Genomic DNA, 16478 nt, shown 5'->3' with positions numbered 1-16478 from the left:
AGTCTCATGGTGTTTAATTAATCTTTCTCCTGACAAGAGGTAACAGGTTTTTCCTTATAAAATAAAATGATGCACCTGAAACAGTAAATTATGAGTTATGAACATTTTACTCATGTTCTGGTTATCTCTGGGCCAATGGTTCTCAAACTGGGACCCTACATTCTAAGGGGGGTTTCACAAGCTAATAATGGGAATCTTTAAGTTAATTTTTAACGTATTTTTAAAAATCTAACAAATCAGACACTTATAGTCCATAAGGTTGTCTCTATTAAATATCATCCTCTTTGCTTTTTAGAGACAGAGTCTCACTATGTTGCCAAGGCTCCAGTGATCCTCCCACATCAGCCTCCCGAGTAGCCGGGATTATAGGTGTGCACCACTGTGCCTAGCTTAAGTATCACCATATTAATAAGTAGGCTGAATACATTTTTTGTTGATATCTAGAGCTTTTTCTTTAATAGAGCTATTAAAATACTTTAAATTCATATGGGGGTCATGAAAGGAATGTAATACAAGCTGGTAAAAAAAAGTTGGAGACCACTGCTTCAGAATCACTGATTCAGAACATAAACTAGTTAATCAAACTGGTGTCAGAACATTTCAGTTTACTTTGGTATCTAGAGTAATTGATGCTTTATATCCTCTGTTTCCTGGACTCTCACTTGGCACTAACAGCTACGGCTTCTATAGGGTCTGACTGGTGACTATTGCTGATGCTGTCCACAAAAACAATGTATTTGGGGTGAAAGGACTACTCTTAGCTCCTGTTTACAGCATCCTGAACTCACAGCAAATGATCTCTTGCATACAAGGCTAACGTGCATAAAAGCCATAACTTTTACTTGATAAACCACATAAATAGCACCAAAGCATCTGATTTGCTCTTATGATTCTTACCTAATTTTAAAGAAATCACATTTATTATACTATGTTCTCTTCACTTTAAATTCTAGACCACTTTCAAATTAAATGTTAGATTTAGAATTAAGTGTATCTAAATATTTATGCGAAAATAATATTTTACCAATTTTCTTCTTATGTAATAAGATATTTAAAATTACTTCAATACAGGTTTTAAATTATTACATGCATTTTGTAGATAGGCATATAAAATGAATTGCAGGCATCCAAGTTTACATATAAATTGAACCGGCAGATATATTATCAGTCACATGTTTAGCTGCCAAGCTGAAAGGCTGAATGAAGAGGGGGACACTTGCTTATGGGAAGCAGAAAGAGCTCTAACTAATCAATTGTAAAAAGACAAAGACACACCTTCACTGTCCAAATTCAAGAAAATTGAGAATTAATTTGTGTTTCATATCAGTAACTTGCCAGCCTCCAACTATGACTTTTTGAGTTTTCCATTTCTTACCCAAAGGCAGCAAATAAATGGCAGCAACAGAAGGAATTACTTTGTGCTAGATTTTTTAGAATTCCAAATACTAAATATTAATAATACTTATATACAGTTTACTATGGACCAGGCACTATTTTACAATAACCCTATAAGCTTGGTACTATGATGTCTATTTTACAGACCAGAAAACTAAGACATGGAGAACTCAAATAGCTCGCCCAAATTCACACACTATTAAGTGGCAGAGCCAGGATTTGAACTCAAGTAGTCAGCTCTTAATCACACCACTGTTTCTCAGCTTAGGGTAAAATACCTACATCATCTGTATTATGATTTGTTGAACACCTGCATTTTTTTAAAAGTTTGCAATAAACAAAAAAGTTTACTCTCAAATGTAAACAGCAAATAAGACCTTAAACCCTGATTTGAATCTGGAAAAATATAACCAAGTTTGCAATTTTAGAGGAACAATCATCACTGAAAGCAGATTACTTGTGAGTTTTTAAACAAATTTGGCTAGAGATGGGTATTTTAAAAATCAGTTTATCTTATGGAATCGTTTTTACATATTATATTTTTAAAAGTTATTTCTGACTCTTGAATGGTTTTGGATTTAGGGAAAATATTGGCATATATGTGATATATTACAATATTTTCTATAATTCTATATAGCCATTAAAAATGTTGTCATAGATCTATATTAATATGGAAAACTTCATATGAGATGCTAAATTTTAAAAGGGCAGTAAAAGTGGCATGCATAATGTGATCTAAAATCTATTTTTTAAAAAGTCTTAAGCTTAAATTTTTGATAAACATTTAAACATGTTTATTAAGTGGCAGGATTACTGGCGATTCTCCCTTTCTGCTTTAAAACTTTTTGATAACCTGAAGGTTTTTTCCCAATTAACAGAAATGCACAATTCTGCTTATGTTCATAAGCAGAAAAAAATAAAGCTAATTTATTAAAAGCTTCACTCATTACATATTTTAACAAAATATTTTATTTTATACTAGAGACAACGGTTGTAACAGCTTCTGGAAAATTCCTTAATTTGGCTTCCAAGTAGTAGTTAAGTGATTTTATTAATACTTAAACCATAAAAATAATTATACTAATATAGTAACCTTATAACTACTGATCCTGACCCTAAACAATAAGACGAGGAAAAACAGCACACTGCAGAAATAACCTGAGTAACCTGCTATTCTAATTGAATTTGATCGTGTTTTGAATGCTCCAAGTGTGTTCTTTTCTTTGAAAAGCACATTATTTGATAAAACTGTTTCTCCACATCTGGGTAGCTATAAATAGCAAAAGGAGACAACAACCATATCTAATGTTCTTGGATTCTGAACATCCTATAAATTAACTGTTCTTCCCTCATGTAGTTAAAATTTAAACATTCTATTGAGAATTTTTCCTTCTCCTTAATACCACACCTGTTACCTGTATATCTTAAAGATATACTATGAGATTCTGTACTTATTTTCTGGTTCTAGAAAGAGATATGCTAGCACATGCTAAAAGTGGGCATTTCTTCAAACATTATATAACATTTCAAAAGAAAGAAGAAAAAATAGCAATAGTGTAGCAAAAAAAAAAAAAAACACTGGAAATCTTTTTTTTTTTTTCTTTTTTTGAGACGGGGTCTTGCTCTGTTGCTAAGGTGGGAGGGCAGGGATGCAATCACGACTCACTGCAGCCTCAACCTTCCAGGCTCAAGCAATCTCCCCAGCTCAGCCTCCTGAGTAGCTGAAACCACAAGCATGCACGACCATGCCCGGCTAATTTTTTAAAAAATTTTTTGTAGTGACGAGGTCTCACTACTATCAGGGAATCTGTCCCGATATTCATGTAGGTTCTTTTCCATTTTCCTTAAGCATTGGCCAGCTTGAGAAATAAAGGGACAGAGTACAAAAGAGAGAAATTTTAAAGATGGGCATCCAGGGGAAACATCACGTCAGTAGGTTCCGTGATGCCCAAGCCACAAAAACCAGCAAGTTATTAGAGATTTTCAAAAGGGGAGGGAGTGTGTGAATAGGTGTGGGTGACAGACATCAAGTACTTAACAGGGTAATAGAATATCACCAGGCAAAGTGGAGGCAGGGTGAGATTATAGGACCACAGGACCGAGGCGAAATTAAAATTGCTGATGAAGTTTCGGGCACCATTGTCATTGATAACATCTTATCAGGAGACAGGGTTTTGAGATCAACCGGTCTGACCAAAATTTATTAGGTGGGAATTTCCTCTTCCTAATAAGCCTGGGAGCGCTATGGGAGACTGAGGTCTATTGCATCTCTGCAGCCTCGACCATAAGAGATGACCACGCCCAGGGGGGCCAGTTCAGAGACCCACTCCCAGGTGGGTATTCTCTTTCTCAGGGATGTTCCATGCTAAGAAAAAGAATTCAGCGATATTTTTCCCATTTGCTTTTGAAAGAAGAGAAATATGACTCTGTTCCACCCGGCTCACCGGTGGTCAGAGTTTAAGGTTATCTCTCGTTTCCTAAACATTGCTATTATCTTGTTCTTTTTTTAGGGTGCCCAGATTTCATATTGTTTAAACACACATGCTCTACAACTTGTGCAGTTAATGCAATTATTACATGGTCCTGAGGTGACATACATCCTCCTCGGCTGACAGGATTAAGAGATTAAAGTAAAGACAGGCATGGGAAATCACAAGGGTATTGACTGGGGAAGTGATAAGTGTCCATGAAATCTTCAAAACTTATGTTTAGAGATTGCAGTAAAGACAGGCATAAGAAATTATAAAAGTATTAATTTGGGGAACTAATAAATGTCCGTAAAATCTTCACAATCCATGTTCTTCTGCCATGGCTTCAGCCGGTCCCTCCGTTTGGGGTCCCTGACTTCCCACAACACACTATATTGCCCAGGCTGGTCTCGAACTCCTGGGTTCAAATGATCCTTCTACCTCAGCCTCCAAAAGTGCTGGGATGTGAGCCACTGTGCCCAGCCAAATCCCCAGAAATCATAAAATATATCTAGCTGTATCATGAACCAGCCATATATACATCCTTCACAAGTCATTTCTAATAAGAGAAGGGGCTGTGAAACTAGATGATTAGAAATTCAATTAGATAAGTACTTGGTGAAGAGCTATGTGCAAGATATTATTAGATACAGTGGAGTTAAAGAGACTAAAACAAACAGATCTATCTTGAAAGATTTATAATCGAATAAGAAAAAGCTTTTAAAAATAATCTGCTTGTTCTGTGGTATAACAACATATTTTAAACTTTCTAGATAAATAAAGCTACTTTTTAAATAAATAAATAAAAATAAGAAAAAGGCCAACTAACATTCAGTTCACGATACACTACACAGCCAAATGGATTTAAGTGCAATGTTCGTTTTAATAAAGTACTTTATATTAATATTTTACAGTTCAAGGCAGTAAGTTAATAAAAGGAAACTTTAAAATGTAATTTCGAAGATAATTAGGTCCTAAAAGTTTACTTCCCTTTAAAATATCCCTTCACAAGTTAATGACTGCCTTATAGAGCTACTAATCACTTCAGTAACCCATTGACTGTATCTGACTAGTCTGTTCTCTGGCTAAGGACTAAAAAACTGCATGCTTACTACTTGAATAATTCAGCCCACAATGGGGAGAAAATACTCCTTGAAAATGAACCAGAAGGCCAGGGAAGGTGGTACGTGCCTGTAGCCCCACCTACTCAGCCAGCTGAGGCAGGAAGATTACTTGAGGCCAAGAGTTTGAGTCTGTAGTGTACACCTGTGAATAGCCAATGCATTCCAGCCTGGACAACATAGCAAGACCTCATTTACTTTTTTAAAAAGAGAACCAGAATGGAGGAAGAAAAAAAGAAAATGGATAGGTCGAGAAACCAATCCAAAGAAAGCCTAAGCCACTCATATGCTCCACAGAATAACTGAAAGCAGTTCACCTTTCCCAATGTAGAAACCAGGAAAATGAATAGTCTAGAAGCAAGGCTGCTTTTCCCCCACCTTCAATCTTTTCCCCCACCTTCAGTCTTTCAGAGTCCAATGATTCAAAGAAGACAAGACCATCCTGGATTATGTGTTTCCCAAATCAAAACAAAGCAACTATTATTGAACCATGAAGTCAAAGTTAAGCATCTAACAAGCAAAGCAGAAGAAATAATGGTGTAAATAATAAGCTTAATTCAACCAATAAATAACTTTTTTTAGAGATAAATCTATTTCAAAAGACAAAGATGGCTAAGTCTTATATAAATTGAAAACATTAAAAGATATCAATACTGAAGTAATTTCTTCCTAGAATTTTTTCATTTCAACATGCATTAACTGCACATCCTTACATAACAAGAACCAATACTACAAAATCCTTTCCATTAAGATATATATCAAGATGAAGGACTGAGCATGTGTTAATACTCTCCTTCCATTTAAAAACACCATAAAATGTCAGAAAACTTTCAATAGAATAAATATATAATAGAATGGAAAAACAACAACAAAAAAGCATGCCATTAGCAATCAAGATCACAAATACCCAAAAGATAGAACTGGTTTTCAGATTTAAGTCTTATAAACAAGAAATCACGGAAAACATACAAATGGTCGATTAACATAAATGCTACTGGTCTGCAGTAATCAAGGAAATGTAAATTAAAACAATGAGATATTTTAATCTTGCAGATAGTAAAATATCAAAACAATGAAAAAGGTTTGGCAAGGATTTGAGGAAAATGGACTCTATACTGTTGCCGAGAGAGTAAGTTGAAAAAGTCTTTTTAAAAGGCAATTTGTTAACATCCAACAAAACCATGTCTGCTTTATTTTTTATTTTTTTTGAGACAAGAGTCTTACTCTGTCACCCAGGATGGAGTGCAGTGATGCAATCACAGCTCACTTCAGTCTCGACCTCCTGGGCTCAAGCAATCCTCCTGCCTCAGCCTCCCAAGTAGCTAGGACTACAGGCATGTGCCACCATGTCCAACTAATTTATTTTTTGTAGAGATAGGGTCTCACTATATTGCTCAGGCTGGTCTCAACCTCCTGGGCTCAAGAGATCCTCCTGCCTCAGTCTCCCAAAGTGTTGGGATTACGGCCATGAGCCAATGTGCCCAGCCTCTTACCATTTCCCACTTTCACTTCTAAGAATTTAACTGAAGGGATTGTATTTGCCCACACATGTTTGTGGGTGCTCAGCACAGCATTCCTTTAAAACTGGGGGAAACGGGCTGGGCCTGTAATCCCAACACTTTAGGAGGCCCAGGAGGGAGGATTGCTTGAGCCCAGAAGTTCAAGTCCAGCCTGGGCAACACACTGGGCATGGTGGCGTGTGCCTGTAATCTCAGCTACTTGGGAGGCTAAGGTGGGAGGATCACTTGAGCCCAGGAGACAAAGGCTGCAGTGAGCTGAGATCACACTACTGCACTCCGGCCTGGGTGATAGAGTGAGACCCTGTCTCAAAAAAAAAAAAAAAAAAAAAAGTATCTACATTAAAAACATACACACCACCCCCCCACCCAAAAAAAATATGCTGTTCAGTGGAAAAAGGAAGTCACCAAATAGATTGTATTATTTCTCAAAAATCCTTCCTTCCGGCCAAGCGTGGTGGCTCACACCTGTTATCCTGACACTTTGGGAGGAAGAGGCAGGAGGATTGTTTGAGCCCAGCAGTTCAAGACCAGCCTGGACAACACAGCAAGACCCTCATCTCTACAGAAATAAAAACTTTTCAAGTATCCAGTCATGGTGGTGTGCTCCTATACTTTCAGCTACTCAGGAAGCTGAGGCAAGTGGATCACTTAGAGCCCAGGATCCAAGAGTGCAATGAGCTACGATTCCAACACTGCACTCCAGGCTGGGTAAGAGAGAGAGAATATCTCTCTTCAAACAAACAACCTAGCTTCTCTGAAGTATTTAGCCTTAGACTATAACACTCATGACCCCTCTCTGTCACTCTCCTTCATTCACAGAAAAACTTGGCACTTAAATTTTAATTTCTCTCCAACTACTCCAGTGATCATTCCTGAAGGTCTCAATATTGGTATACTCTCTCAGTTCCTTCACCTCCTCCTTAAATACATCTTTTTCTCCATCCTATTTCAGCTATCTACTCCATGGTCATACCCTAAACTTTGTGATATCCATAACTAAACTATCTCCCAAGGCTCACATTTAAGCCTTTTATATTGAGACCACCACTTCCTAGCTTTCCAGCTTTATTTATATATGCTAGCAATCCTACTTTTACAATTTTCACCATCAAAGTTTCCGATCCATTGACCCTACAACTAACTCTTTCACTATCACATCCTTCATGCCCTCAATTTTCCCCTTAACCTCGATCCATCATCCAAAACTGTAACAACTTCCTTGTATACACCTCCAAGTGCATCTACTGCATCTCTCCATCACACTTCTGACAAAATCCCAAGCCCAATTAAACCCAACATATTGCTTACTCTCAAAGTGTCCTAACTAGTCTTATTTCCATTGTTGTCCCAGGAGACAGAGGCAGCTAGTTGCCAATCCAATATCCATTTTCTCCTTCCTTACTAAGAGAACCCTGATTTTACTTAGGAAGTTAATGTTCCTAGCTAAAACACTATGTTTTCCAGCCTCCCTAGTAGCTAGAGGAGTCTGTGATATCCCCAGTGCCTAGCACATACTAGGGGTACAATAAATATTTCATTAACCAATGAATATATATATCATGATCTCATTTACACAGAAGACTAAAGTGTTTATGTATGTGTCTGCATGCATAGGTAAGCATATAAGGGGTCTAAGATAAACACTAAACTATTGATTCTAGGTACTTCTGGGAAGGACAGTGGGAAGAAAGGTAAAAAGGGACTTTCATATTTTGCTCTAATCATTTTTGCGTTATTTTTCTTATGTTAAAAAAAGACAACTAACTACAACACATGCAGAAAGAAAAAAATCTAAATATATTTAGAAATATAAGCTTATTCACAGAATGATAAAATTTAGAAACTCATAGTGACCTCAGTAAGCATACCAACTCAAAAGCCTCTGGCTAGAAAGGATGTTAAGAACACAGCTCCCTGTCCTTAGTAGGCCCCTCAATCTTGGTTCAGTACTGTTCTACAGTAGTCCCTTACCCCAGCCTGGTGTGTTCCCAAATCTCCCACAGGTAATAGAATCTAGGATTTTTAAATAAAGTAATACCTTTTAAAAGAACTAGAATTAGACGAATAAAAATTCTTGTTAACTTTTCACAGCCTTTATAGAGGTTTTTACTGTCACTTAAAGTAATAGAGTATACTAAGTGAAAAGTATATTAGTAGCATATCACACATCAAATTAGTAATAATGAGTTGTGTAGAATTAATTTCCACTTATCTTCCTTTGCTCAGTAGAAACTTTTGAAGATCTACTGAGATCTGTTTTAGAAATCATTATATCACTTCAATAAAATCCTTCATTCCCATTTACTGCTAATCCCTGTTCCCACACCCTATCCCAATCGACCACTAATCTACTATCTGTCACTACTATTTGTCTATTCTGGCCATTTTCTATAAATGGAATCACAACATATAATCTCTTAGATCTGGCTTCTTTCACTTACCATCTTTTTGAGGTTCACCCATGTGGTAGCATGTATCAGTGGTTCACTCCTTTTTATTGCTGAATAGTATGCCATTGTATGGATATGCCATACTAGTGCCTTTTAATGTTATGGCTTAGACTTCCATTTTCCAGGTTGTACAATGGATGCAGGATAACTTGGGTACTTGGGGTGGGTGAGACGGACCGGTAGCTAACTTTTACTTAAGCCAAATGATATAGATGAGTGTTTCTCAAATCCAATCCAGTTTATACACAATGAGATTATCCTAGCTTCACTCAAACACATTATGGCATCAGCCCCTTTTAAAACCACTGTTCCATACCTCTCCTCTAACAGGAACACAAATGACAGTTCCTCAAGGTTTCCTTCTCTCTCCCAAGGTTTATAAAAACCCCTACTCTTGCCAGGCACGGTGGCTCACACCTGTAATCCCAGCACTTTGGGAGGCAGAGGCAGGTGAATCACGAAGTCAGGAGTTCGAGACCAGCCTGGCCAACATAATGAAACCCCCTTTCTACTCACAAATACAAAGTTTAGCTGGGCATGGTGGCACACGCCTGTAGTCCCAGCTACTTGGGAGGCTGAGGCAGGAGAATCACTTGAACCTAGGAGGCAGAGGTTGTGGTGAGCCAAGACTGCACCACTGCACTCCAGCCTGGGCAACAGAGCAAGACTCCATTTCAAAAAAAAAGAAACCCTACTCTTCCTATGTCTTTTGCTTCACCTCCTTTTTCTACCTCCTACTCCTTGTTTTCTCTAAGATTACCTTCCAGCTGATAGCTTCAAAATTTCCACATTTTCAAAATGTCTAAAAAGATCTATTAGAAGTAAATATTGTATGTGTACATTCTGAAATTTTATTTAAGAACCTGTTCTTTTTATGTGGTCCCTGAAAATAATTTCTTTTTCAACAGAAAAAAAAACTTTGTAAGTAGTTTTAAAAGAGACAAAAACCTCACAATGCCAATATAAATGAAGCACGAAGATACAGGTCAACATCTGACACCCTCATTTACAAGCAAAGATCAGAGAATATATAGTAACTAGCCACAGTTTCCTATTATCTTTTCTCTTTAATGTGACCTTGTTAAACACTGATTTTTCATTCAGTGAAAAATACCACAACAGTGATGGCAGCAGCAGCCTGCCTGGAGTGGGCACTGTGAAGATGCCAGCTGCAGTGGGAAAGGCACAGCTGGGGCTGTATGCTCCACGGAGCCAGCAGGTGTCAGCTGGAGCCAGGAACAGGTAGGAGCCATGCCCCCTTACAAGTTGAAGGGGCGGGATCCCTCCCATGCTGGGTGTAGCTGTAGCCACCCAGCCATGGCTACAGGCATCCCTGTGCTCTTGGGGGCCCAGGATGCGACCCCACCTCCATCCCCCACCCTCACAGGCTCGGAAGTGCCTGCTCCCACTGCCTGGCCTCTTCCCACTCCCAGCACCCATGCCGATTTCAAAGGAAAGTTGTGACCAAGGGAGGCGCTGTCACTACCCAGCTGGGTGAGAGCAGACTCATGGTGGTGCTGGCATGCCAGCACCCTGCCACCTCGGCCCCCTCCGGACTTTGGGCACCCCAGAGGACAGGAGGAAGGCTGTGGGGGTGCTGACAGCAGCTTGGCACAGGCCTGCAGGTGCCCCATGGCACAGCCTGGGCACTGTGGGTACTGTACAGGGCAGGTTGATGGTGGCAGGAAGTAGACAGGCTCCTGGGCAGAAAGGGGCAGATCCACCTTCAAGCTGGGGACGACCTGAAGCCAGGGGCTGGGCTGCCAGTTCTGCAGACTGGAGCGAGAACTTACAGTGCTTTTTCCAGGCCTGCCCATGGACCAATCAGTATGCACTTCCTCCCCTCTGAAGCCCATAAAAGCCCTGGACTCAGCCAGACTCCGGCAGACATGGGGACGACCTGCCTGTGTAGGGGAGCTACCCACTGTGGATCTCCTCTCAGCTGAGAGCTGAGTAGATGTCCAGACGACCTGCCTGTGGAAAGCAGCTACCCACTTCAGTCTCTTGAGAGCTGTACTGTCACTCAATAAAGCTTCTCTTCGCCGTACTCACCCTCCAGTTGTCCACGTACCTCTTTGTTTCTGGACACAGGACAAGAACTTGGGACCCGCCGAATGGCAGGATAGAAAGAGCTATAACACAAACGGCTGAAACACGTCCCTCACTCACCATGTTGTGGGCAACAAGAAAAGAGAGAAGAGCTGCAGCCCTTCAGGGAGCCCAGACTGAGGTGCTCCCAAGCCAGGGCTGTGACACCCTCTTTGGGGCTCTGCAGTTCCTGGCATCTCCAAGCTTCCAGGCACCACCACGTTCCCCAGTGCCAGCAGTGGAAGCCACTTGCAGTAGTCCTGGTCCAGCCACAGCCTCACAGGAGCCAGTGCCCATGCCAGCACCTGGAGCTCCCCACCCAGCCACAGCCAGGCACAGCAGCTGGACCCCATGCTCCCTTGCTCACACACCCCTCCCCTCTGCACCTGGCTCGCCTTTAGCAGGTGTGGGATCCAGGCTGGTAGTGCGAGCTGAGCACAGCCTGCCAGGATAAGTGGGCAGAATGAGCCCAGCAGGCCCAAGCAAAACCTGGGCAAAGGCACCACCAGCCACAGAGGTTTCCAGCTGGCAAAGCGACACCCCAAGGATCCTGTGACAATAGCATTATTGTCTCACCTCTATCTTATGATGATGCTTGATCCAGATTAAGTGGATCACTTACATTTATAAAATATTAGATGCCCATATGTAGAATGATTAATCAATTATAAAGCTGAGTGAGGAATGATGGTGCAGGGAGAGGGCTGGGAAAGAATGACACACATCTAGCAACATACTTCTTATTACCAGCCTTTTTTAAGTCTTAATTCTCTAGGTGATTCCCAGACAATTAGTTTGAAAACATCATAAATAAGATGATATGGACACAGATAAAAGCTTTCCCAATGGTAATTGTTTTCTAACTAGGAAATTATTTCACTATCTCCTTACTGACCTACAAGACAGTTCTTTTGGAGTATTTAATGGAGTGAGCAATAATGGATAACACCAGCTACATGTAATTAGAAGAACCTTGTGAGATAAAGAAAAATAATACAAGCAATTATTAGCAAGGGCACCTGTTAAAAGTACCAAGAATACTTCTCTGGTGGCCAGTTATTGCAGCTGGCATGTGACAGGCTCTGTGAACTACATCTTCATCTTTGAAAAGACAACTAAAAAGGGAATCTTGGGTTAAGGTTTGCTCTGCTGCCATTATAGCTCCAAATCTAACTAGGCTGGTATAAGGCAGTGTGAAGAAAGGCTCTGCATTATAAATTTTTTAAAACCTGGTCAAGACTCCCACTAAGCATTCTTTAATGTCATTATTTCAATCTACTTTAAGAAAATGAATGACATGATAATACTATACCTTTCTCAAGCTTTCATATTCCTCACGAAGTTCCCCAGGCTTGCTTAATTTGATTGGTGCTCTGAATATAAAGTCTGAAAGAAAGGGAAAAGAAAATACTTTTTAAGAGGACTTTCTAGGAAGACCCACAGGAGGCACAATACATGTGGGTTATATAAAGAGATGATAAAAATCAAAGCTAAGAACAGAATAAACGCTAAGTCTTAAATACTATCAAAAAGGTAGAGGAAAGTATACACTTCTGTCTTCTTCTGACACTTCTTTATACCCTCAATGTATATTTGGTGGTCTAAATATATATTAATTTTTAAGACTTACTAATACTACATCCCACTAAGGTTGATAAATGCTCGTTATAGAAAACAGTCTCCCCAAAAAGTTGCCTTTTGTCCTTTTTCAGTTGTCTCAACTATCTTATTTTTTTCCCTGCATTTCCCTCACAGAGGAATCAACTATTTTAGAAAGACTCTTAATTAATATACTGAGTAATGTAGAAGATATTTAGATAGAAACACTGGACCTAAGGCAAATATAGAAAACAGTAACATAAACCTTTTCCAACCACTACGGAATTGTTAGACCCTAGGTTTGGAAGGCAAACATTCCATCACCTTCACCCACTTGATAAGGTAGGTATTATGCCCATTTTACAATAAGAAAACTGAGGGATTAAATGACTTAGCCCAAGGTTACAGAGCTAGTGCATGGCAAAGCAGGGAGAAAAGCTTTAACAGGAATCAAGAAGGAAATACATAATGATTAAAAAGGTAACCCATCTAGAGTTGAGCCCACTCTCTCCCCTTTTACAAACCCCATTATAGTGGCCCTCCTTGAATAAAGTCTTCCTTACTATCTTTTTTTAAAACAAGAGCAACCCATCAAGACGATGTAACAATAAAACCTGTATGAACCTACAACACAGCAAAAATTAATAAGGCTATATGGAGAAATTAATCAAAAATTAATGTAAGAAATGTTTTAACACACTGCAATTAAAAACAGATAGATCAGGCCAGGCACACACCTGTAATCCGAGCACTTCGTGAGGCCAAGGCAGGCAGATCACTTGAGGCCAGGAGTTCAAAACCAGCCTGGTCAACGTGGTGAAACCCCATCTCTACTAAAAATACAAAAAAATTAGCTGGGTGTGGTGGTGGGCACCTGTAATCCCAGCTACTCGAGAGGCTGAGGCAGGACAATCACTTGAACCCAGGAAGCAGAAGTTGCAGTGAGTCGAGATCATGCCACTGTACTCCAGCCTGGGTGAGAGAGTGAGACTCTGTTTCAAAAACAAAAAACAAAACAAAATGGATCAGGCAGACCAAAAGGTGGCAAAAATACAGAAAAATTGAACAATAAAATTAATGTGGTCGGGTGTGTGTGTGTGTATGTTTATGTATATATAAACCCCCAATGAATAGAATACATATCTCTTAAGGCAAACAATTTAAAATATTGATGATACATTAGGTCATAAAGATGCTTCAAAAAATTTCAAAGAATTTGTATTACACAGACTTTGCTCTTTGATCCTGGATGCCATTTTCCAAGCCTAGTTTTCTACCTACCAAGGTGGTAATTTTGGGCTAATATTCTTTTTCAATAAATTCCTTTTCTGATTAAATTTGCCAGAGTAGATTTCTGTTGATTGCAACTAACAACCCTAGCTGATTCAATTTTTTACATGGTACCTTGAAATAACCAATAAATCAGTCTCTAGTAAAACTGATTAAGAAAAACAAGAGAGAAGATAAAATTATATTAAGAATAAAAAGTTCTAAATACAGGCAACAAGGTGAGTTTAAATCTCCAGAGACTATTGAAAGAATGCGGTAATGAATATCTTGCATATATATCATTTTACATGTCTGCAGGTGTACCCATAGGATAAATTGCTAGAATCAGAATCCCTGGGTCAAAGGATACATGCTTTTTGAGAGGAACACCAAATTGCCCCTCTGTCATGAAGCCTATATCAATTTATAGTCCCGCCAGCAATGCATGGGAGTGCCATTTCCTCACACCTCTTTTTCACTTTTTTTAGAGATGAGGTCTCACAGTGTTGCCCAGGAGGGAGTGCAGTGGCTATTCACAGGCATAATCATAGTGACCTATGGCCTCAAACTCCCAGCCTCAAGAGATCCCTCTGCCTTAAGCCTCCCAAGAAGCCGATCTACTCACATCTTTTCCAACACCATGAGTGCTGAAACCTTTTCGCTTTGCTAATCTAACAGATGAAATTTTGCATTTTATATGCTTATATTTTATGAGTGAAATTGAGTATTTTTATATGGTTAAGAGTAATTTGCATTTCCTTTGATATGAAATGCATATGCATTTCCTTACTCCTACTTGTATTAACTTTTTCTTCTTGATTTGTTAAGAAAAATTAGCTTTATGTTACATGACTAGCAATACTCTTCCCGGTGTATCACTTGTGTTGACTTTGTTTATAGTGGTTATTTTTGTGTAGTTATATTAATCAAACTTTTCTTTTATGGCTTCTGTGTTTTTTATTATATTTGGAAAGACTTTCCTTTAGGCCAAGATACAATAACAAATTCCATCATATTTTCTTCTGGTAGAATGCATGAGATTCTTCTCAGATCTGCTTTTTAAAAATTCTAAATCTTTATTTTTATTTGAGAAGCAACATAAGGAGCATAATCTTATTCAGGCTTATAAATAAGTATACTATCCAACACAAGAAACCAAAAATATTTTAGCAATAGCCTGGTAGAAATGGTAATTTTCACTTACTGTTGGAGAATTTGCTTTCTCCAAAATACTTCACTGATATTTAGTACAAAATGTCTCAAGAGCTTAACATTTTCATTTTTTACACAGTAAGCCTGATCCCCAACTTAGAAGGTTGAGAGCCTTGGATAAGTCAGTCTCAACTTCCTCTTCTGTAAAATCAGAATACCTATCATCACAGGTTATTATAAGGATCAGATGAGTGCAATATGAGTAAAAACACTTTGCAAACTATCTTAGCCAGTAGAGTGGCATGCAGCAGAATTTACTGAGTATAAAATTGTCTCTGGTACTGGTGGGACAGCATTCTTTAAATTGTGGTTTGGTTCAATTTACTTGCAAGTACAATCTATAAGAAACAAAGATAATCTCCAGGAGTGGTGGCTCATGCCTATAATTCCAGCAATTTGGGAGGCTAAGGTGAGAGGATCTCTTGAGGTCAGATGTTCGAGACCAGCCTGAGTAACACAGACAGACCTCACCTCTGCAAAAAACAAACAAACAAAAATTAAACAAAAAAAAACCCCAACAATTAGCAGGGCATGATGGTGCACACCTATAGTCCCAGCTACTCAGGAGGCTGTGGCAGGACTGCTTGAGCCCAGGAGTTTGAGGCTGTACTGAGCCATGATTGTGCCTAGGCAACAGAGCAAGACTTCAACACTTAAAAAAAAAAAAAAGAAACAGGCCGGGCACGGTGGCTCACGCCTGTAATCCCAGCACTTTGGGAGGCCGAGACGGGCAGATCACAAGGTCAGGAGATCGAGACCATCCTGGCTAACATGGTGAAACCCGTCTCTCCTAAAAATACAAAAATTAGCCAGGTGTGGTGACAGGTGCCTGTAGTCCCAGCTACTTGGGAGTTGGGAGGCTGAGACAGGAGAATGGTGTGAACCTGGGAGGCAGAGCTTGCAGTGAGCTGAGATCGTGCCACTGCACTCCAGCCTGGGGACAGAACAAGACTCTGTCTCAAAAAAAAAAAGAAAAGAAAAGAAAAGAAAGATAATGTTCCAACTACTTTGATACATATATTACATGAAAAGTTAAATTCACTTTGGGATATTAAGAAATCTCAAAGTTCATATAAGACCAAGGAGGAACTCAGCATAATGACTGAAATCTTACTATGCCTCTGGCTTGTTTGACTGCAAAAGGTGATGTGCAGGGGTAGAGGTAGGGTACTAATTTACAGTCACCAAAATTAGTACTGATATTAATCAGTTTAGTTGGATTAAGATGAACAATGTTTAATGCTTTAAGGATCATTTTTTGCCCCAACAGGACTGTGCTATATTAAATGACACCGTGCCCAAAAGCTCAAAAATTACATAGAAAGTAAAGTACTTCTTGAATACTAAAACAGTTAA

The 16478-nt window shown here is 39.2% G+C and overlaps 1 protein-coding gene and 1 long non-coding RNA gene across 4 annotated transcripts in view; one reads left to right on the top strand and one right to left on the bottom strand.

The window, feature by feature from the left end:
* Nucleotides 1–16478, bottom strand: part of RNF169 (ring finger protein 169) — an 87615-nt gene that overhangs the window by 40043 nt on the left and 31094 nt on the right. For 2 of the 3 annotated variants that reach the window (XM_004051813.5, XM_055356816.2), the window contains exon 2: nt 12355–12428. In XM_004051813.5, the coding sequence (XP_004051861.1) occupies nt 12355–12428 (74 nt within the window). Of the gene's footprint in view, nt 1–12354; nt 12429–13378; nt 13672–16478 lie in introns of those variants that run through there. The other variant, XM_055356817.2, reaches the window with a different exon arrangement.
* LOC134756465 (uncharacterized) lies at nt 10055–11005 on the top strand. The gene is made up of 2 exons (XR_010129166.1): nt 10055–10196; nt 10762–11005. It is a non-coding gene; the product is annotated as an uncharacterized lncRNA (long non-coding RNA).

This window comes from Gorilla gorilla, chromosome 9 (assembly GCF_029281585.2).
Source record: "Gorilla gorilla gorilla isolate KB3781 chromosome 9, NHGRI_mGorGor1-v2.1_pri, whole genome shotgun sequence".
Taxonomy (NCBI): Eukaryota; Metazoa; Chordata; class Mammalia; order Primates; family Hominidae; genus Gorilla; species Gorilla gorilla.
Note: the sequence above shows the minus strand (reverse complement) of the source record. Positions and strands in the feature narration are given on the sequence as shown.